The 24,050-nt window shown below is 32.5% G+C and overlaps 1 protein-coding gene across 2 annotated transcripts in view; it reads left to right on the forward strand.

The window, feature by feature from the left end:
- The window catches only part of Khdrbs2 (KH RNA binding domain containing, signal transduction associated 2), a 545,817-nt gene that overhangs the window by 193,221 nt on the left and 328,546 nt on the right, over window positions 1–24,050 (forward strand). For both annotated transcript variants that reach the window (XM_027938265.2, XM_027938266.2), the window contains exon 3: window positions 21,263–21,379. In XM_027938265.2, coding sequence (XP_027794066.1) covers window positions 21,263–21,379 — 117 coding nt within the window. The remainder of the gene's footprint in view (window positions 1–21,262; window positions 21,380–24,050) is intronic.

The raw sequence follows: 24,050 nt of genomic DNA on the forward strand, positions 1-24,050 counted from the left end.
AAATGTAGAAAGTTTAGAAGTGAAATGATTGAATGATAAGTGTGTTAACCTGATCAGTGCATTAATCCACTTGAATGGATTAACTGGGTGGCATATAAGATGTGACTGGAGGAGGTGGTTTATTTGGAATGTGCCTTTGGGTTATATATTTTGCCCCAGTCAGGGAAGCTCTCTGTCTGCTTCCTGATCATCTTGTCCTGAGCTGCTTCCCTCCAGCCCACCTTTAGCCATAATGTTCTGCCTCACCTTGGTTCCAGAGCCTGGGATTTGGTCATCTATGGATTGAAACATCTGAAAATATGAGCACCAAAAACCTTTTTCTTGTTTAAAATTGTTCGTGTCAGGTCTTTTGGTCAGAAAATGGTGAAAAAGCTGAGTAAAACAGCTTCAGAAGTAAACAAGATCATAAATATAAAACAGTGTGTTTCTTGGCACATCACAAACATTTAATAAGTATAGGTTATTATGTTTTTGGTTTACCTTGATGAATGCTGCCTGATGAAACATGTTTCCAAATGTATTATTCCACATAGTTGAGTATCTCTTCTTAGAGCCACTAGAATTTTATTTCACATATTTTACATATTTTATAAGTATATTTAATTTTAAACTTATTTATAAATATGCATTTTTCCATCAGGAAATGTTGTAAATTTTATAATGCATCATCTTTCATTTAGATTTGACCACAAGAAAGCTCATAGTCCAATGGGCTGCCAACCCAGAAACTCTGTGGCACCTCCATGCTTGCATATCTATGGGCACTAATTTTTAATGTATTTATCATATGATTTCATTTCTAAAGTTCCCATTATAAATTTAAGACTGTTATAAGTGTTTAAGTGAATGCATTTTCCTGAGACTTCGATTTTGGTAATGTTTAAACTTGGGTTATCTATCCCTCTATTGTTCTTTTTTGAATATATGTTAACGGTACAGAAAGTATTTGTAAAACTGAATTAGATATTATGTTCATGACTACTTCTGTATTTTCAGATCTTCATCCAATGAAGTAAATGTGAACATTTATTTGGATAAAATTTATTGGATTAAATTTTCACTTTTTCAGAGAAGTTCTTTTTGTTTATTTGATTGTTTGAAATTCAACAACTAAATCCAGTACCATTAAAATCCTGTACTCTTGTATATTGTTTTTCTATAATTGTGCATAGAATATTAAGTGTATCTAAGAATCTTCTGAAGCAGAAAATGTAAAATATGCTTATAGTTTTTTTTTTCCAATAAATTCTAATATGATCCCAGATTACACAAAAGAGCTAGATGGGTAGCTAGATGGTAGCTAGATGCCTACATTATTTCTAAAGCATGTTCTGGTAATTCTTCATTGAAATAAACCCATTCTTGTAGTATTTTACAAAAATACTAAAATTATTTGATACATATGCCTATGGATTTGCTACACTATTATTTACATAATAAAGTTAATCAATTTCATGAAAAAAGCACTTTCTGGGCTGGAAATGTGGCTCAAGTGGTAGCACGCTCACCTGGCATGCGCGAGGTGCTGGGTTCGATCCTAAACACCACATTAAAAAAATAAAATAAAGATGTTGGTGCCCACCAAAAACTAAAAAATAAATATTAAAAAATTCTCTCTCTCTCTCTCTCTCTCTCTCTCTCTCTCTCTCTCTTTAAAAGAAAAGGAAAAGAAAAAGCACTTTCTACTTAAAATAGACAAATAACCATAGCATTACATTAAAAACCTGGAAATACATTTCTTTACACAAAAAAACCCAAGACTTATTTATTCAGTAGCCAGGCAGTTATGAATAATTCTGAGTTGTTATTTGTGATTAGTTCATGATTTAAAGCAATTTTTTTTCAGAGATACTGCCCTAGATAATTCTAGTAGGATTTGCCACATTATCATTTGCCAGTCAGTTGGGAAGGCAGTTTAACTATAAAGTACAATATATGATAAAGATTTTTTGAAGAAATTGTTTAAAAATATAGATGGCTTTTTCTCTCAGAGCAAGTCTCCCAACAATCACACACACACACACACACACACACACACACAAATGGTCCCTTTCAGTAGCAAATGCAGAATTATTGATTGTCTCTAAAACATGTCATTTGCCATTTTGCATCAAAGCACTTTAAAACCTTTTAACTCCACGGAAGTTGAACACAAAGTACCTTAAATGTGCTTTCTGTGGTGTAATTTTCTTCAGAATATTAGATCTTAGGTATAGAATAATTATTACATTTCATGCACACTTGCATGAATTTAGTAAATTTTTTTCAGTTTCTGTCATGACTTTTATCGTGTATGAGTGATCACATAGTAGTTTTTTTCTCAGTTTCTCTAATATGAAATAAATTACAAATTTGAATGCTTTACTTTTAGAAGTCAAATAATGAGCAATTTCTCCTTTGTTTGGAGGAAAATAATCATAAAATTCTTCTATCTAAAGATGAAAATATTAATTATAAAATTTGATAATTTGATGAAAACTAATTTACACATTTAATAATAAAAACATACTTGTTGGTAAAGCTTTGTGTCTCTGATAAATTTGTGTGGACCTTGATAAAGTAAAACACACACACACACACACACACACTATTTTTATAATGACATCTATTAGTTGTCTGTTACTTTATGGTATTGATCATAGAGTTGTAAAACATAGTCAGACATTTTAAAACTTCTCAACCACTTGGATTTCATGATTGGAGCATGTTATGTTTATAAAATATGTCAAGGTACTATATGCTCAGAGTAAATTATAAAACTGGAAAATAGGAGTTTTGTAAAACAGGTGTGATGCAAATTTTCTTAGCAATATTTGTTAAGTCATTTTACTGGAAAAGAAAGAAAAAATACCATTGTAATGATGCTATATGTACAAATGTATGGTAAGATGCTTTGGGTGTTAATTTTCAACATGGAAATTTGGGGAGCACATAAGCATTCGGGCTTTAACACGAGGTTAAACACACACAAATACACTACTGTCTAAGAAATTCACAAAATCCAGGTTCCAGTCTCATTTTCTCTCAATTTTTCTCTCTTGCTGATTCTCCCCACAACCCCTAATCCCCCCCACACAAACTCTCATTGAATAATTTAAAATCAAAATTATATAATAAAAAGCATAGTTTTAAAAGTAGAGAAAATTAGTGGGAATATGTTAAACCGCAAAATTTACGTATTTGAACAAATGTAATTAACTGTATAGTCTGAAATAATCTTGGAGGATGAAGACCAGAGAAATGAAAAGTTAAATCTATGATGAAGTGTTTTAGAGTCCTGGAGGATATAATGAAAATATTTAGTTTATTTCTAATGGCAGTTCTAAAAGAAGGAAAAAAGCATATTGTAACATATGGTGACTAAGAAGGTGTCATAAAGCTAGGTGGACATATTTAGCCATGAGCACCTATCTTAAAATACAAAAATTTGAAAATGATATTCATGTTAAGAAAATATTAAATAATGTTAGTATAAATAAAGTGAGAGCTGGAAAATATATCAACCTAATAAAAATGAGAGAAGCAATGTAGACCATCAGTAAGTCCAAAAGGAATCTTTTTGCAGGATAAAAACTCAAAACAAATATCTAATAATACAGTTCAATAAATATTAAGCGCCAATAAGCAAAATGGGGTACATAAGTAAAAATGGAATAGTTCAAGAACTGGTTGGCCTGTCTTTTACTGCATTTACTGGATATGTTAGTTACAAGAACTTAAGGAGGCTGATGGAAAATGCAGAACTGAAGTCAGAGACAGGGCTATATGCTACGTATAATTATAGCTGGCACTATAAGTGTTGGCCCATTTTACCAGTTTCTGGTCCTCAATTCAGAAAGGCTAACATGGTAGGATAATACAGATTCCTGTACACTCCTTAGCTTGCATTACAGGAAGATAAACTTCAGCTGAAGGATCCCAAAATGTGAAGATAAGGAAGATAACATATAATTAAAAAATAATTGTTTGCAGTAATCATACTGGTGAGATAGTAATAAAACTGTCATTCTAAGATTATTAAATGAGTAATTAGTGATAAAGCCAGTGGGTGTTTATTTTGGGATATATTAGTTTTCCATTACTGCATAACAAGTCATCAGAAATGTAGTGGCTTAAAACAACATACATTTATTGTCTCACTTTTATATAAGTCAGACGTCCCAGCATGGCTGAAGTGGATCCTAATTTACTATTTGAAGCATATGTGGCTAGCCACTGTTTAAGCACCATATGTCAGTGAAGGTTCAGCTTTGCATTGGTGAGCCTGATTTGAATGCTCTCAAGTCAGCCACGTATTCTGCTCTGATTGCTCCTGAAGGAGTCCAGTTTCATGCATGTCATAGCCTTTCCTCAGAGTCAGCTGTGATCCACACTTACAGAATAGGGGTGTTACTATAAGAAAAGTGGGTCCCATGCCCTCTTCAGCTGCAGTGGGTCAGAAGTTCTGTTCAGGATGAAAAGCAGGCCATATTAGCAGATAATGGACATGTCATTGTACACAAGTATGAGGACACTGATTGATGGCTACATAATTTTAAAAATAAGACAAAACAAAAACAGAATTTGGGAACAGGATTTAATAGAACAGCATTGACAATCAAGAAGTGCCCTTCTGCGATCACAATATGTACCTATATTTACAAATATAAATGATTCAAATTATTAAACTAAACATCCATGTTATGAAACTAGAGGGAAAAAGGGACAAACTAAAATCAAAGCAAGCAAAAGAGAGGAAATAATGTTAGAACCAAAATAAAGGAAATAAGAATAAAGTTTTAAAAATTTAAAAATCACCAAAATCAAAAGTTGTTTAATCGTAAAGATCAGCAAAATTGGTAAATATTTAATCAGACTCATTAAGAAACAGAGTCAAAATTAATGTAATCAGGAACAAAAGTGGGAATATTACTACTGACCTTAAAATAATATCAAATATTAGGAAGGAATGTCATGAGAAACTGTATAGCCACCAATTAACTAACAAAACAACTGAAGAAGAAATAGAATACCTGAATAAAAAGTTATGATAAATACAGATAAAACTGATTATTAAAACTTCCTATGAAGATATCCCACATACAGGTATCTTTATTGGAGTATTCTAAAAACATTAAAAACATAAAATTAAAGAATCAATTTCAAGTGTGAATGAATTTTCCAAAGATTTGGAGAGTAATTCCTGATCCATTTTACAAAGCCAGTGTGATTTTGATGCCAAACCATGAAAAGGTAACAAAAGGAAGTTCCAGATAAACATCCCTTATGAATACAGATAGAAATATTCATATTCAGCAAAATACTACAAGTTAAATCTAGCATTGGGCTAGAATTATATACTATTATAGAGAAGGATATCCCAAAAAAGCAATTTTAACTTGATAGCTATAGATAAATTAATGAAATGCACTGTACTAACTAAATGAGAGACAGAAACCCTATCAGATTCTCAGTCTAATCAAGGAAAGTATCTGACAAAATCTAGTATCTTTTTATTATTAAAAAACAAAACAAAACTCAAACACCAGAAAGGAACATCCTAACCCTGAGAAAGGGCATCTATGAAAAACCCACAACTAATATTGTATTCAGTGATGAAAGACTGACTGCTTTCTCCTTCAGATCAGGAATAAGATAAGGAGGTCAACTTTGATCATTTTTATTACACATTACACTGAATGCTATGTGGTGGGCAATTACACAAGAAAATAAGGATACCCAGATTATAGAGGGGGGAAAAATGGAAAGAGAAATAATTCTGTTTGTAGATGATAAGATCTTATATGTAGAAAATTCAAAGAATCTAATAAAAGTGCTATTAGAACCGATTAAGATTCTAACAGGTTTGCAGAAAACTAGGTTGATATATAAAACATTTGTATTTCTTTTATAAAACAAAAAAGTGATGAATGTTCCAAAAATTAAGAAAACTTCCATTTATAATAACATCAATAGAATAAAAATTCCTATGAATATATTCAACAAGACTAAAAAACATTGTTGAAAGATATTTGAAAAGATTTAAATAACTGCAAAAGACCTCACCTGTTAATGTAGTAGAATATTAGTGTTATTAAAATGACATTTTCATTGCAAATCCAACCTGGGATTTCATTGCGAAATTTCATTGTGTCTTTCAGAGATTGACATGCTGAACCCAGAATTCCTATGGAAATACAATGGACAAAAAAAATTTTTTTGAAAATGTAAAACAAATTTGGAGATGTGAAACTAAATTTTTAAACACACACACACACAAACACACACACACATATATATGTATATATATTTTATATATATATATATATATATATATATGTATATATATATATATATATAAAATGTTGGAGCCATATCTCACCATACAAAAATTTTAACTCAAAATGGATCTTAATGTGTGATTTAAAACTGTAAGATTCCCTGGAAGTAAATATGAATCATGCAGTGATGTGTAAGGTTGTCAAGAGCACAAGCAACAAAAATAACAAAAATTTTACACTATATCACAATTTAAAACTCTAGTTTTGCAAATAAAAACAGCACAAATAAATTAGTACCAAAACACAGATAAACTTGAAAGACAACTTTCTCTAAGATTGAGTACAATGACAGCATTTAAATGAAATAATTTAATAATATCTTTTCCACCCTATTACTTAGTAAATTAAGGCATATTTAAAAATATAATGATGTACAGAAAATAGTAATTGCTACAATAGTAAATTTTTAGGCATGCTGAATCTTAAAAATACAGTCCAGGACACAGAAAGCAATTGGCTACTTAAATATGTGTAAGTCTGAAATAAATGCACACTAAGAATGTGATCTGCCAGGTGTGGTGGCACATGCCTATAATCCCAGAGGCTGGGGAGGCTTAGTCAAAAGGATCATGAGTTCAAAGCCAACCTCAGCAAAGGCGATATGCTAAGCAACTCAGTGAGACCCTGTCTCTAAATAAAATATAAAATAGGGCTGGGGATGTACCTTAGTGGTCAAGTGTCCTAAGTTCAATTCCCGGTATCCCACTCCCCAAAAAAGAATGTGATTCCCCATTGGTTTCAGTTCTTTTCGTATTCCTAGTGCCTAGAACAGTGTCTGACACCTAGCATAAGCACATGAAGCCTCCTTGATGGAGGAGTGTTCTCATTAAACAGAGCACATGTGTATTAGGACATTTTGTAGAGATGGAAAAGTCCTTTAGAGGAACAAGTATCTCTAATTTGCACATGTGAAGACAGTTTACAATCAATTTATGTTATGTGATATTTACAGAAAAGATTTACTTTGGAAAGTAAGGATTTCATCCAGTGCCAGAGAAAAATGTTATGGCACATTTTCATAATGTAACATGTTAACATATGTTAACATATGTTAACACATTAACATAACATATGATAACCCATTGTTGCTTATTTAAAAATATAAAATTCTAAAATACCTAAGAATGAAATTAACATTAATATGTTGTTTTCATGACCATTTTGGAGGCCAAATAAATATATTTTTTAAATGTTTTAGTTGTCAATGGATCTTTTATTTTATTTTATTTATTTATTTTTATGTGGTGCTGAGGATTGAACCCAGGGCCTTACACATGCCAGGCAAGTGCTCTACCGCTGAGCCACAACTCCAGCTCATATTTTTAAGCATTAAAATAACAAACAAAGTAGATATAATAATAGTTTTGCAGCTACTGAATTTTGTCACTGTGCTGAGTAAACATTTAATTACCTACCTTTTTATTTAGACCTTTTTATTCTAAATTGCAGAACAATTTAGAGTTCAGGTTTCAGCTGTGGGTTATATTTAAGATTAGAGTTGTGTTTTAATTTTGATAATTTCACTTGATGGGTTTTTTTTTGTTTTGTTTTGTTTTATATCAGGGGTTGAACTCAGAGGTGCTTAACCACCAACCCATGTCCCTAGCCATTTTTATTTCTTATTTTGAGATAGGGTCTTGCTAAGTTGCTGTAGGTGGTTTTGAACTTGGGATCTTCCTTCCTTAGCCTCCCAAAATGCTGGGATTACAGGTGTGTTACCACTGTGTCCAGCTTGATGGTTTATATTTTAATGGAGACTTTAAAAATGAAGATAAATTTAAAGTTGGAGAAAGTGCTACTAGAGTTGTATAAATGTGACAAAGATGTGTCTCCAAAGACATTTAAAATGTTCCGTACAGGGTGAAAAATATTTAAAACATGACCACAGACTCTTTAGTTGTCTCTGAAAGGAAAATATGATTAACACACACTAAAGTACCAAAGCTTGGTGTAGAATTATTTAAAAGAATACAAATGGTACATTAACTGTGTTCATTAAAATTCATAGTGAATTATTTTTAATCATTTCTCAAGTTTCTTTGGCATTTCTGTTAAGTATATGATTTTAACATAGACCATACTATTTTTTAAACTTCTGAGACAAATATTAAGCATAAGGTATGTCTCATCAACACATTTCAAAGGACCCACATTTTTATACTTACTATAAATTGATTCTTACTTTCCAATAATGTCTTCTTTCTTCAAATTCAAGCATTGATGGGGTTTTGGAACTTATGACAAGCAAAAGAGTAATTTCTTCTTTATATATTTGTGCTAATAAGCATTTTTCTTTAAACGCTTCTAGTTCATATATGTATTGACTTTTACTTTTTTTTATCTTTTAACATATTGTGAGATTAAATATATCATAATGGTTGTAATTTAGCCCTGAATCACAATTATTCCTTGCCACCAAATCTAGTGAACTGTTCCAGTTCATCTTAAATTCCTGGCTGCCACCATCTATATTCTCTGCTAGCATGATTTTCCGGTTTTCCATCTCATTGAATTCGCCTTCTATTCCTCACACTGTCATCAGGGAGGTACTTTTAAAGTAGGTGATGATGACACCGCAGTTCACCTCCCACCCACACCCAGCCTATCATCCAGTCCAGTGCCTGTGACTGGAACACTTTTCCTTTACCCAAAGACCAAAATTCTTAATAGGGTCCCTAAGGGCCTGAACAATCTTATCCTTTCAAAGGGAATCTCTTTCCATTTATCAATTTTGTCACGCTCTTGGTTTTCTCACATAACATTTTTTCAATCTGGAATGTCTCCATTAATGCCCTTCTTCTCTCTTGCCCTCACCCCAACTTCCCACTTGTCATACCTCTTTACTGTATGTCACATTCTTTCTTGAATACTCTCCCAGGAAATGTTTCTGGATGATTCCAGTCATATGTTGCTGTGGAATGCAGATATTTCCTAGCAGAGTGCTTGGCACAGAAGTGTCATTTGATACATATTTATAGATTAAGCAATTTAAACAAAAATGTTTCCTTGAGTTTTTTTTTTTTTGTTTTGTTTTGTTTTTTCTGATTCTTTTCGGTTTCTCCGGGAATTAATTCATTGGCTTTCTTTCTTGTTTATCTTCTAAACATAAGTATCCCCTAAGTTCCTCTAAGGTGATTTCCTTTCTTATTCCTTTCCCTTAGCAACTTTATGACATTGAGTAGTGCTTCTATGGAGGACATTCCTGGGCATATATATTCAACTTAAGTTTATTTCTCAGTTTCTCTGAAACAGAGCTGCTAGGTTTCCCTGTTTGGAGTGCACCTACAATTAAATTTTTTACAAATTTTTCTTAAAAATTTTCAATCCAATATTCCATAATTTTGTTGAAGGTACACTATCTTTTTAATTATCTGTGTATAAAGTGTATTATGATTCTTAGAGAAGTGTATGTGTAAATTGGTGAGAAAGGGCATAAATATCTTTTCATCTTTATACTTCTATATTTGTGTAATTCAATACTTGAGAAGTCTTGTTGAGAATACTAACTGCATTCTGTCTTTTTCCTGTGGCTAGCATTCTAAATTATGCACCCCCATTATTATTTATCAAGATTACACTAAACAGCTTTTAATGGACTTTCTCAGTTATTTTTTTTTCTTTTACTTACAGCATCTTTCCCAAATGTTTCTCCCATTTATAGATGATTTTCCTGCCTTTTTCTATGCCAAGATTCTGCTACCCTGTTCAATGCTTAGGGAAAACAAAACAAAAACCTAGCTTTCCCATAACAGAACCAGTTTTTACTTTTTCTTCTTTTCTTTAAAATTTTGAATTTTTATTTGTATTAATTTTATTATTATTAATTCATCATTTAATGTTTTCTTGGTTGTGTTATCATTATACATAAAAATGGGATTCGTTTCAAAATATTCATACATACATAAGCATAATTTGGTCTGTTTTATTCTTCCAGGCTCTGCTTTCCCTCCCATCCTTTCTCCTCTGATTACCTTCCTCTTCTGGTTCTTGTGTGTCTTATATATTCATGAGGTCTCTTTTCTTTCCTTTTTCCATTCTAGCTTTCTTATATGAGATCAGACATACAACCCTTGACTTTCTGAATCTAGCTAATATCCAATTCTATTTATTTTCCTGTAAATAGCATGATAGCTAAGTAAAATTCCACTGTGTGCATTTATTTATCCATTCATCTCTTGATGGCCATCTAGACTGATTCTATAATTGTGACTTGTACTGCTATACATATGGGTATATACTATATCACTATAGTATGCTGACATTAATTCTTTGGGATTAATACCAAGGAGTGGTATAGCAGGGATATATGGTAGTTCCAATCCTAGTCTTTTGAAGAACTTCTATACTGATTTTCATAGTGGTTGTTCTAATTTGCAATCCTACTAACAGTGTATTAGGATTTGTTTTTCCCACATTCTCAACAGTATTTATTGATTGCCATTCTAACTGGGGTGTGATGAAATCTCAGTGCAGTCTCAATTTGCATTTCCCTGATTGCTAAAGATATAAACATTTTTGATATATTTACTATCCATTTGTATTTCTTATTTTGAGAAATGTCTGTTTAGTTCATTTGCCCATTTATTGACTGAGTTATTTAGTTTTTTGGTGTTGTTTTTTTGAGATCTTCATATATTCTTGATATTAACCTCTGTCAGAAGAGTAATTAGTTCTTTCTTTTTCCCCTTGAATTCTTATAGCACTTTTTCTGTATTTATTTTATGGCACTTATCAGTTTCCTGTGTAATTATAATAGTGTATACACACACACACACACACACACACACACACACACACACACACACCATTTTCCCCTCAGTAAAGTTGAAAGTTTCCTGAAAGAAAATGGGTTTTGCTTGCTTGATTCAATTTGAATTCTCCATATATTTAATAAATTCTAGGTGGTAAATAAATGTGTTTAGAGAGGCACTGTTTTACTAATTACATCCTTGATTTTACTTATGGCTACATAAGCATATCTTTTTCAGTAAACATATTTATAGTTGATATTTAATGGTTAATTCTGAAACATTCTGTTCTGATCTCCTGCTTCTTGAATATTCATCATTATCTATTATGTTGAATTGGAAGTAGTTTCCTCCAGCAAGTTTTATATACATTCCAAACAAATTGCTTCATTTCTAAAAATGCAACCTGATTTTTTATCAAATACAACTCTGATCTACTATATTCAAAACTCTATTCTTTTGTTCACCAGTGTTCTTTGATGATTTCTAAGATGAGTACCTGAAGTATTGTCATAATCTTTGTATTTGTCCTGGAAGAATATTGTTTTTTGATCTGTAACTATGGTTCTTCATTGCACAATCTGCACAAAATTATTTACTTTGCTTTAATAGCAGCAAACAGAATGGTAGCAAAATAAAGATTGATATTATGCCAAGTTTCTAAAGCACAGACCAGTGTATATATGAATTTCTCCTGATTAGGAAGGGGACTCGTCCTGATGTCAGAAACAGGATGGACATGAAAGTAGATTTGAAGCACTGTAAGGCAAAAGGACAAGAAATAATTGAGACTTAAACAAGCAAATTTAAGTCCACTTGTGTCAATCATATGAAAGTGCAGAGACATTTGCCAAACAGGAAGAAACATTCCTGGCTCTTTAGGAATTTCTCACAGGTGTCACTAGTGAGCAAAATGCCCTTTCATCCCCAAGTGGATACAGTCCAGTGCCCACAAATGAAATGAAAGTAAAACAAAGTGAATTGCTTATCTTATTTGAGAAGTGTTGTAGTCATCTCTTTCATTGCTGTAACCAAATACTGGACAAGAACAAATTAGAGGAGGAAAAGTTTATTTTGAGCTCACAGTTTGAGAAGTTCATTCCATGTTTGGCCAACTTCATTGTTCTGTGATTAAGATGAGAGACAAGATCATGGTAGAAGTGAATGGCATAGGAATGATACTCAGCTCATGACAGCTAAGAGAGAGAGAGAGGAAGAGAGAGGCCAGGGATAGGGGAAGCAATAGTGAGCAAAAGAGCTGAGGAGCCAGGAAAAAGAAAGACTCCCCAGTGGCATGTCCCCAGTGACCCATTACCTTCAGTTATACCCCGGTAGTCTATAGTTACCACTAGTAATACATTTGAATATTTTATCTATAAAGTGGGTTAATTCAATTGGGTTATAGCTATCATAATCTAATAATTTCATCTCTGAAAATGTCTGCATTGTCATGTGACCTTTTGGGTGATCATAACATTCATCCCCCAGCCCCCCCAAAATGCATGTCTGTCTTCCTATACAAAATGCATTTAGTCCATCTCCAAGAGTCCTCACATTCTAAACAATTATAGCTTTGTTCAAAAGTCCAAAGTCTGTTCTGAGACTCAACACAAATTATTATCTGTGAGTCCCTGTAAAAATAAAAATCAAGTTAGTGACATTCAATGTATTATGGCCCAGAGTAAACATTCCCATTCCAAAGGGAAGAATATGGCCATTGAAAGAAGGAAGGGATGGCACCAAAACAGGTAGGAAAACAAATCCTGTAGTTCCATATCCAGCAACTGAGGCACATGCTGAGGCAATGTGATCTTCAAAGGGCTTGTGCAGCCCCACCCCTATGCCCTTACCCATTTCAGTCCATATCACCTGTGTCTTAGGCTGATTATGTGAACAGCCAATGTCTTTCCTCGGCAAACAGTTCATGTAACTGGCATTGTCCATTCCAAGCTTTGGCTTCATTCTCAAAACTTTACATATTGCCTTCTCAGGGACTGCCAATAGGAATTCTGAACCTGCCTGACCTCTCAGGCCAACCTTTGAAATCTTGGTGGAAGTCTCTATGAACTCTCAACTCTAGAATCCTCGATTCCTGTAGAACCAGCACCACATGAATGAAAATGAGGTCTACAGCCATGTAGCTAGACTCCTTTGGGCCATAGTTGTAGCAGCCTCTGAGTGCCTGCACAGCTCTGTATGGTGAAACAAATGCTGGGGAATCAACTTCCTAGGCACCCCTGTGTGCTCTGTGCCCTTGTACTCTCAAAGAAATTTTCACCCTTGAACCTTCAGCTGTGATCTTCCTGATCCTTAAGGCATTTTTCTTCTCTACAAAGTACATAGTTTCTCTTTAGCGGCCATAATGTCTTCAGCAACTGCACTTTTCTTGTTCCTAATTTTACATATGCTGCTTCTTCAACTGCGAGCTTTCCTAATCTTTCTTCTCTACTTTTTGCTTTGAATTCTCATAGTAAATCTGGCTAAAAGCCACAAGCAATGCCAATGACACCATCTGAATGCTGTGCTGTCTTAAAATTTCTTCCAACAGATTAATTAGTCCACCATCTTTAAATTCAGCCTCATCTAAAGTCTCAGGACATAAACAAAATGTTGACAAGTTTCTTTGCCAGAATGTAACACAAATGGCCTCTAGTCCCAATTTACAATAGAGTCTTTCTTCTTCTCTGAAACTTCATGAGCACAGTCTTTGCTATACAGGGCCTATCAGCATTCTGATCTGAGTTCACACCAGAATTATGCATTAGGCTCAGATTATAGCATTTAAAATCTTCTTTAGTCTTCATTTCCAAACCTTTTCCACACTCCTCCTACAAACCAGTTCCAAAGGCTTCTGAACCACATTGGTACTTCTCAGTACTAACTTCTGTGTTAGCCAGTTTTTTCATCACTGTGCCCAAAATATGTGACAAAAAAACAACTTAGAAGATGAAAAGTTTAATTTGGGCCCATGGTTTCAGAGGTTCAGTCCATAGCCACCTGACTCTATTGCTCTGGGCTTGATGTGAAGTCAAACACCATGATCGAAGGTGAGACATAGGAAAGCTGCTCAGCTCATGCAGCCAAGTAGCAGAAAGAGATATAAGGAGCCAGGGATAAGATATAGTCCAAGGCCATGCTCCCTGTGGCCTATATCCTCCAGTTATATTCCACCTATCTATAGTTATCACCCAGAAATCCATTCAAATTATTAACCCATCAAATGGATCAGTTTATAAATTGGATTACAACTCTCATAATTCAGTTATTTTCACCTCTGAACATGCCTGCATTGCCACATGAGCTCTTCAGGGGACATCTCATATCCAAACTATAAGAATAGACAGAATTACTAGAATTAGTTTATTAAGATGTGACCAGAAAAATGTCACAAGTTAAAGCAAAGTGTTATTTCATGAGTATTGATGAAAGTAGACTTATTCATGAGAAAAAAAAGTCCAGAGGCTACTGATGAGGTATTCCAGTATGTCCTATAATTAGAGAATGAACTGGCTAATTAAGAAACATTTATTTCCAATATTATTTAAGTCTATTTTCACATAATTTTAAACTGTTCTTATGTTTACTATGGTAAAAATGTTGCTAAAATGGTTTTTTTAAAATGGCCCTAAATTTATGATGAGTACTTGTTTTGCCATCAATTATTTTTTGATTTTCAAATTTATTAAAATGTTATTTTATTTGATATGACTTATAGCACAATTTAAATACTTAGTTATAGAAATAAATTTGAAATCTGGATAAATTTGGTTAAAAGTTGCTCAAAAGATTTTTTAACATGGTATTACAAAACAACTATGAAATGACTTAAATGGTTGATTACACAAATTTGATTTTCTTGAACTACATGTGAATAAAATAATTTTAAATTATTTGAAGATATTTAATATCCTGAAAACACAGCTGTGTTCACTCTATTAAGCCTTAAGAATCTGAGAATCTAAAGACCTAAACTCTGGTTAAATGTTGAAGGCATTGCTATGAGTGTTTTCTTTACTTTCTGCATTTTAAAGGGGTTTGCATTAAATAAAAGGTTAGAAGAATAGCTGTTAGTGAATTGATAATTCACCTGTCATGATTATGTGTATTGTGTTTGTTTGAAGGGGTCTTAGTGTAGGCTGAAAGTAGAGGAAAAACAGTCATGTTAGAACAACTTTTATATTGACTATTTTCAGAGTTTCTCCTAAATTATTAAAAGTAAAACATAAACAAAAATATGTAACTAGCGTCATAATTACTTTGATGTTTTAAATCTCAAATAGAAATGGTATCCAAGTCCAAAGAAAGTATTCTGAACCATTTCTCAATGCTGACTCTGGAAACTCCAGGTACTGTGGAAGGGATAAAAATTTGTAGGCAAACTTAAAATATATTAAATACCTGTTAGTAAAAGAAAATGATACATTGTGCATTTATAAATTTTAAAACACATATATGGTTCATAAGATTCATAAAAGAAACATCGTCTCCAAAATCCCTCAGAGATTTCTGTGATTAGATCTGATTATACAGCACCTTTGTTCTGTTGTGAATCAGTGTTTCATTTCAACAAGTCGAGCTTATGAATTAATTAAAGGGGATGCTTCTGTTTTTGCTTAAAGACAATTTCATTTCAAATGGTTATTAGAAATAATACTGTGTTAAAGTACAAGTGTGAAATGTGTCACAAAAACCAAGGAAAAGAACAGAAAATCCGTAGAGTAGGGACCGTGTATTTTTTTCTGTCAATAACTTGTCTTCAGCCAGAATTTTGTGAAGTGCTGTCTCTTTTCATAATCATAAGCTTTCCCAGTGGAGACATCACTTTGAGTTCTTTGGTGTTTTTGAGTTAGATGTTTTATTATCATCAATAAAAGGAAAAGAAAGTTCTGTAACAGAGAACTAAGGAGTAATCCAGTCAAATTTTATACCTCTGCACTTTTTTTATACAATTTCTTACAACCATTATGAAATATTTATTAAATTCAAGAGAATATGTGTAACTTTTATATAGAATGTAAAAGAAAATAAATGAATATCTTTGAACCCCATAAGTTAAAGTCTAAAACATTACCCTTTTTTTTTCCTATTACCTATGTTTACCTTGGACAACATCTCCTACTTCCCATTCTCAAGGATTAACAAGATCCAGAATTTTGTGTTTATTATCCCTGTTATTTGGAGAATAAATATAGTACAAATTCATGTATTCATGGTGTTTAATTTCACTTATTTTGAGTTTTACACAAACAGTGGTATGCATCTAAAGATTGAATTTTTCACTCAAAACTTTATTTCTTGTATTTATTAATGATATCTCATATAGTCATGGATAATTCAAATTTATTGGTATTTAATAATCTACTTAACTTAGCCATCTGTACAAGTTAGGATTCTGACAGGCATACAAAAGCCATTCTTTATATATAATGGTTACAAGTTATAATTCAGAGTCAATGTAACAGGTGGAAAAGATGAGAGAAGGACCTCAGGAAAGTTGTCATTAATAGGCAGTACAGAGGTGAGATCTCAGGATAGAAAACCAGAGCACCACAAAACTTTTTGAAGCTGATCATGAACACAGAGCAGGAATTTGGGTAAAGTCTGAAAGTTTGCAGAGTTCATGAACTGGGAGCTTGTGGACAGGTCTGTGAGGCTTCTGCCTCCATGTCGTTGGAGCTCCTGTCTGATTTATTCAGGACTTGTCAATAATCGTGGGCACCAATTCATGTTCACCTTCCAAATCGCATACAACTTTTTAACACTGACAAAGTCCAAAACAAAGGGAAGTGTACATGGAAATGGATTTGGGAAACAGTTGGGACACACAGTCAGCAATGTTGATCATGCTTTCAGGTTTACAGAGCACTATTCTTGAGCTGATTGTCATTTCCCCCCATTGCTGAGATATAGGTTAAATGCATTTACAAATTTACCGAATAATGCCAAAATTGTTGTATCCATTTATATTCCCAGAAGTAGAGTGTGTAAATACCCATGGAGTCACATTCTGACCAATGCTTTGTATCTGTCTTCATTTTTATCATCATACTGTGTCTAAGATGATCTTTGGTTTGATTTATGTCTAATTTCTAATGAAGTTGTACTTTCCCTATTTCTATTTCAGTGATGAAGAATGTACCAGAATTTAGATTTTTGTGATCAAGCGATTTTTTTTTATCATGGATAGTCAGTTAGATTATGCATTCCGTAAATCTTCCTTTCTTAACATATTAATTTCGTATTGCTGCTGTAACAATCATAAATTTAGTATCTTATAAACATGATATTTCTAAAACTATATGTATACGATGTTTTTAGGAGTGTATTTCACATGTTTTTCAAAGGATTTGAACATAAATAAATTTGTTTCTAGAATATCTGGAACTATTATAAATAGTGTCTCTTTTGAAAACTATTATCTAATTATATGATACTGGAATGCAAATATATAATTGATTTTTATAAGAAAACTTGCTAAGCTTTCTTACTAATAAAATCCTTGAAAATAAGCTTTGTGTGTGTGTATATGTGTGTATTATTGTATAAACTACATTTTTCTTTTTGATTTTTCTAAGTTTGCCTTGTCTTCAATTGCTTTTATCTTTGAGCTTGCATAAGATACCAAGAATGTACTTATACCTTGTTTCCAATATTGTTTTACCTTTATGTCCACTATTTTTTTTTAATTTTGAGTAAAGATCTTATGTGAGTTGAGGAAGTTTTCTTTTTTGTTCAGATGATGTTTCTATGATTAAATTTGAATTTTTATCAAATTATATTTCTCCAAAAATGTAATTTGGACTTTTTTCTACATTATTTTTTTAATGAGCAAATTACAATTAGTGGTTATAAATCCTAAACTATTTTGTGTATCTATGATAAACATATTTCAGTTGTAATGTATTCTTTATATGTCCAACAAATCTTAGTTATACTTCTATTTTGTTGACGTGGATTTTTTCACTGTGTTTTATGAGTGGCTCTAGTTTATAAATTTCCTTTTCTGATTTAGTTTTGTTTGGTATCAAGGTTATACTAGCCTGCTAAAATGAGTTAGGGAATATTTCCCATTTATTTTTCAGAAATAGTCCACATAGTTAAGAATAATATATTTCCTATAAACCTCATCAGATTCCTCTGTACAGCTTGTGGGACTGGTTATTTTCTGTTAGTACATTTCACCAGGATCTTAGTTTTTAAAGTATTTATGTGGCTTGTCAGCCTCCTAATTCCCTTTTCTCTACTTTTAATTGAAATACTATTTATATGTGAGGAATTACACAAATCTTAAGAGTATAACTTGATGAGTTTTAGGGAAAGTGTAACCTACATCTCCAACAAAACAAAACAATTCCTTTCCCCCACATGGGTTCTTATGATGCTCTCAAGCCAGTTTCCACTCAGCCTTCTATTCTCAAGAGGCAACCACTATTGTGAATTCTAATAGACTATATATTACTCTTGCCCCTAAAATTTTGCATAATATTATCTAACATGATATACTCTTGAATCTGTTTTTTTTTTCTCTCAAGTATGTGTGAGATACATACATGTCATGTCATCCAGGGACTAATTTCTTTTCTAGTTATGTATAAACTCCTTTGTTCACTGTTAGGGTCTGTAAACAAGTCAAGATGGTGCCTAGCATTTTATCAGGGGGAGTGGTTTGTGAAATAATGCCAGCGAGCCATTAAGTGTAGAGATTCCTTATTGGTTGAATGCTGTATCTAGTTTATGTTAATTAAGATAAGCTGTGTGGAATGTATATATACCCCTCCTGTCCTACAATAAACGGCTCCCACTCCTGCTGTATCAATGTACACAAGTTGTTCGTCACCCCCCCCCCCCCCCCTGGTTATTTTGCTGCAGCCGGACTGTGGCAGTTCACCTAAGATGAACATTTGTTTATTTCTGATTTAGTTTTGGTTGTGAATAAAATTTCATCAACATTCTTGTACATATTATTTTGTAAACATATTTATATCTCTTGGATAAATACTGAAGAGTAGAATTCCTGGGTAATAATGGACCTCTACACTTAACTTTATGAATAACTGCCCAATTTATTTCCAAGGTACTTGTATCTTGTAACAGTGATTCTTCCAATAATTCCACATTTCTGTCATCATTTGGCTACAGTCTTGTTTTAATTTTAGACAGTATGGATTGTATGTATGTGTGCTTTTATTGATTGTTGGAATTTATTACAGATTTTTCTGTACTAGTAATTTATCAGATGCATGTAAGGGGAATATTACTCCCCCATCTATGACTTCTGTATTCAATTTTTAATGGATTTCTGGAATAGCAGGTTTGTGTTTGTGTTTGTGTGTATGTTTGTGTATGTGTGTTTTTGCTTACCAATTAAGTAATATTTCCCTAGTTTAAGTTTACAATAAGTATTTCTTCATGCTTTCTTCCTAGAATCTTTATCATTTTAGCTTTTACATTTAGATCTATGGTCAAGCTGAAAATAATTACCAGATGCAGGGGTCCATTTATTAATCACTGTGACTCTGGAGGTTGAAGGAGGAGGTTCACAGGTTTGAGGACATCCTCAGCAACTTAGTGAGACCCCTGTTGGAAAATTAAAAAGGAGTATTGCTGGGAATTGAGCTCAGCGGTAAAGCACCCCTGGGTTCAATCCCCAATACTACCCCTTTCCCCCCAAAAAAATCTTAAGGTAAGATTTGCCTATTTGCCTAAATGTGAAGTAAGATGTAAAAGATATTTCCATGGTTGTTTTTTCTAATTTTGTTTTCCGTCTCTTTCTTTCTTTTCTTTTCTTTTTCATATACGTATATAATTTTTTAGCACCATTTGTTGACTTTTCAGTTTTTCTTCCATTTCCTTGTTTGTTGAAAATTGATAATCTATGGTTAATTTTTCTGGGTACTAGACTACACTATTTATTTGTTTATGTACACATACAACAAATAACACTCCTGTGCAATATTGAATCAATGTGTTAAGAGTAAATATCCTTGTTTTTAACATGAGCTTAGGTAGTATTTCACTTTTTATGATAGGATGTATTTATTTTTAAAATATTTTAATGATATATATATTTAAATATCTCTTTACTGTAATATAATCCACATACCATATATGTACCCACCAAAATATATAATCCATTGTTTTTTAATTCATTCACAAAGTTGTACAAAATTCATTGACAAAGTTCACCAGGATCAATTTTAAAATAACTTCATCTTATCTAAAAGAGAATTTCTGTCTGTTAGCAGCTATTTCCTATGCTCCCCTCCCCATTGTTTCCCCAAACCCCAGGTCTCAAGAAATTACTTTATATGACAAACTTCTTTCTGGGGATCATGGTTTTAAGACATAGAAATATGCTGACTTAGTAATCACTTAATTCTATTTATGTTTCTTCTTTATGCTCAAACATACTTTTGTGTGCATTTTAATCTACTTGTGTTTTTAAATTAATTAATTATAGCATGTATGACAATCTGGGACGTTTGAATTGATAATTTTTTAAGTAGTTGAGATACAAACTGAGAATTGCTCTTAATGTGCCTATTTTATTCATGTTTTAGGAAGAATAAGCAAATTGTCCCACAATTTTTCACTTACACAAACGTGTGTGTGTATGTGTGTGTGTATATATTCTACTTCACTCTTTTTAAATTTATATATTCACATCTTTTATTTGATGATCCTAAGAGCAACTGTAAAACAGAGAATATAAGATTGAAGAAAAATCGAGTGCTTTTCTTCCCAGTCATGACATTTGTTATATAATATTATTGACATTAACAAAGTTTAACAATATAAACTTTACAATTTATTTTACAAATAAATTTTAAATATTAACTTTTGCAATTTTGAAAGTGCATCGTCTTAGGTTAAAATAATTCAGTTGATAATCTATTTGGAGAGAAAAATCTTCCTTTAGAATTTTATATCTAAATTTCTTTCCATAAAGTGTGATGTAATTATTCCATTGGGTAAGTATGCATGTTTAATGTAGTATTGATATTGGCATTTCTCTAGGAATAGGTATCCCTTTTTAAGTGGGTCTTAGGAGTCTGAAAGAGTTTTACATCTCTGGATGGCCTAACTCTTCCCAATTATAAAGTTTGAAAAACATTTAACCCTTCAGTTATTCTTGGTGCAAATCATCCTTTTACTCTACCCTAAAACAGACATTCTATTGATTTTGTTTCCTAGTTCAATTTTGTGGGGAAATTGCTTGGACCAAGAGGAAACTCCTTGAAGAGGCTACAGGAAGAAACAGGTGCTAAAATGTCTATCCTGGGCAAAGGATCGATGAGAGATAAAGCAAAGGTACTGATCTAGACTTTAATGTTTAACACATGCAGGAGTTACCTGTTACACGGATGGTCACATTTATAAGCTCATCTGAACTGTCCTTCCAACATTGGCTATGATTTCTCTCTTCTGGAACCATCCAGTTGCATGGTCTGATGTCTCCTCTATTTTCATAAAAATCAATAATCACCTCCCCTCTTTACAAAACATATATTCTGCATTTTCATCCCCTTTATTACATTGTGTAGGCTGCTATCAAATCTTTTCACATTTTACATCCTCTATAGAATATTTCTATGTCTGTGTTCATTTCCTTTAATTCCCTAGCTGGATCTCTTTTCTTTCTTCAATCATATCACCTAATCACACCCATTGTATCGTTCTCTCATTTTATCTTGCTGCTCTATTTCACTTTGATCCTCTTACCTGAAGCAATTTCAAGTACTTATCTGCAAATCTAAGAGAATCCTGGTTATTCCTTGAAGTGTTTCAGTGATATTAAACAACTCACCTCACCCCCAAAATAATAATAAGCCAAGAAATATATCCAGTTTAATGTTTGAATCATTTATTTCACATCCGAACTACATCATTTCCTATTTTATAAAGTGATAGCAATTTCTGTGTGTGAAAATTGTGTTTGGGAGAAATTACTGTTTGTAGAAATTTATCATAAAGTATCTTTGAAAATTTGTTGGGAAGTGGTGGATTGGTATAGTAATATCATTTGATGATAGTCTAATTTTATGGTTTGATATATTATTATGAAAAATGAAATGTTCAAACACATGTCTGACTACAGGAATACTTAAAAACTATTTAGGAGGTCCTTCTTCAAACTATTAATGAGAAATTGTAAGTGAAGGAATTTGTAGTAGGAAATGCCACCAAACTTGGTAAATAATATATTGTGCAGAAAATGTTATTGTGATAAGTATTTAGAGTTTGAGCAAAATACCCTACATGGATACTGTTTTAGAATGGTTTGATAGTCCACTCTATAAATGAAAACGGGCATTTCTGTAACTGTAGTCACTCTATACTGTGTAACTTCAGAAATGAATGCATTTTTGCCAGTGCTGCCTCTAGTTTCTCTGGCTGCATTTAGAAGAAATAGATAAGTCTTTGGAAAATAATTACATGTAATTGAAAACAAAAACATCAGGTCATGAGATAAGCTTGCTCCTCTGTTCCAAATTGATTTAGATTTTCTTTGCATATGAGATAAAAAGACACATGATAATCTCTATGCTTTATATATTGTGTAATATTCTTCTTGCTATATATACAAAATGCCTCAGGAGTGTACACACACACACACACAGTGTGCTTTGTGCCCTTACACATTCTTTAATATTTTTATCAGTCATTGTCTCTCCAGCAGAATTTTCCTGAATTCCTACAATAAGTTAAATACTTTTTCACCACCTAATGTATTTTACTGAATAATCTGTTTATCTCACTAAACTATAAGCTTCTATAGGCTGGAGAAATGTTCTAGTCCAATTTTTATATGAATCTTCAGGTAGTATCTCCCTATCTTCTAAAACAGGTAATATGTTTTCATCCCTACATATTTGGACATTTTTTGCTGTTCATAAATTTTTAAATTGGATTCCCTTTTCCCTATGAGCCTGTTAGATATCAGCACAAGTGCATGAAAATCCAATAGAAAACAAATTTCCTTCTATTAAGTTTCCATTAGGTTTAATTTACTAATATTACCTGTTACTTAGGATCCTGTTTCTTATTACTTTCTTGGTGATCCATCATGTTTGCCTCCACTTTGAGTGTTTTCATATCTCTTTACAAAATTAAATAAAATAAAAATATTTAGTAGTGATAAAAATAATATATCATACTATAAAATGCATTTTCTCAAACTCAGATTAGGCCTTAACTGCCAACAGTATTAGATACACAGCCAGGCACACATACACACACACACACATATACACACACACACACACACACATACATATATATTTTTTTCCTACCTTAGTAAACACTTGATTAAGATAAAGATAAATCTTTGGTAAATTATTGATTACTATGCTACTGTTTTGCCTCTCTGTAATGAGACTAAACAGGAAGGAAGATCTTACATGAATTTTGTTTTCTAACAAGTAAATAAAATCCATCTGATTCTATATTGAAAGTGTGTATGTGTGTTTGTAAATGTATACATACATAATCATATAAACAGGTATATATATATATATATTCATGAATTAATTGAAATAAGATTTACTGAGCATAGTTCTAGTTTAAATGATAGTGTTTTTTTTTCCCGTTAGAGTGAGAGAGACAGAGAGTAAATAAGGGAATACATCTTGGACTTTGAGGCATTGGTAATTTTTATGGATTAAAGGAAAATGGGGGAAGGGAAAAGAGGTTAAAGGTGGTGGGAGCAGTATGTTGAATCAGTGATCAAGTAGAAGACTAGATAAAAAGAACCAACAACCACAGACAGAAATGAGAGAAATGATGCCAAGTATGAAGGTTCTCAAGGGAAAAACCTATACCTTTATCTATTACCACATGCATAGCTATTATGATAACTGTTTAGTAACTACAGCAAAATATATTTATTCCCCATTCACTGCCACCTGATTTCTTAGCTCACCTTTATAGCAAACTTGCTGAAAAGTTATTTACATTCACTGCTTGTCCTCCCTTCATTCTC

The sequence above is a fragment of the Marmota flaviventris genome, chromosome 6 (assembly GCF_047511675.1).
Source record: "Marmota flaviventris isolate mMarFla1 chromosome 6, mMarFla1.hap1, whole genome shotgun sequence".
NCBI classification, from domain to species: domain Eukaryota; kingdom Metazoa; phylum Chordata; class Mammalia; order Rodentia; family Sciuridae; genus Marmota; species Marmota flaviventris.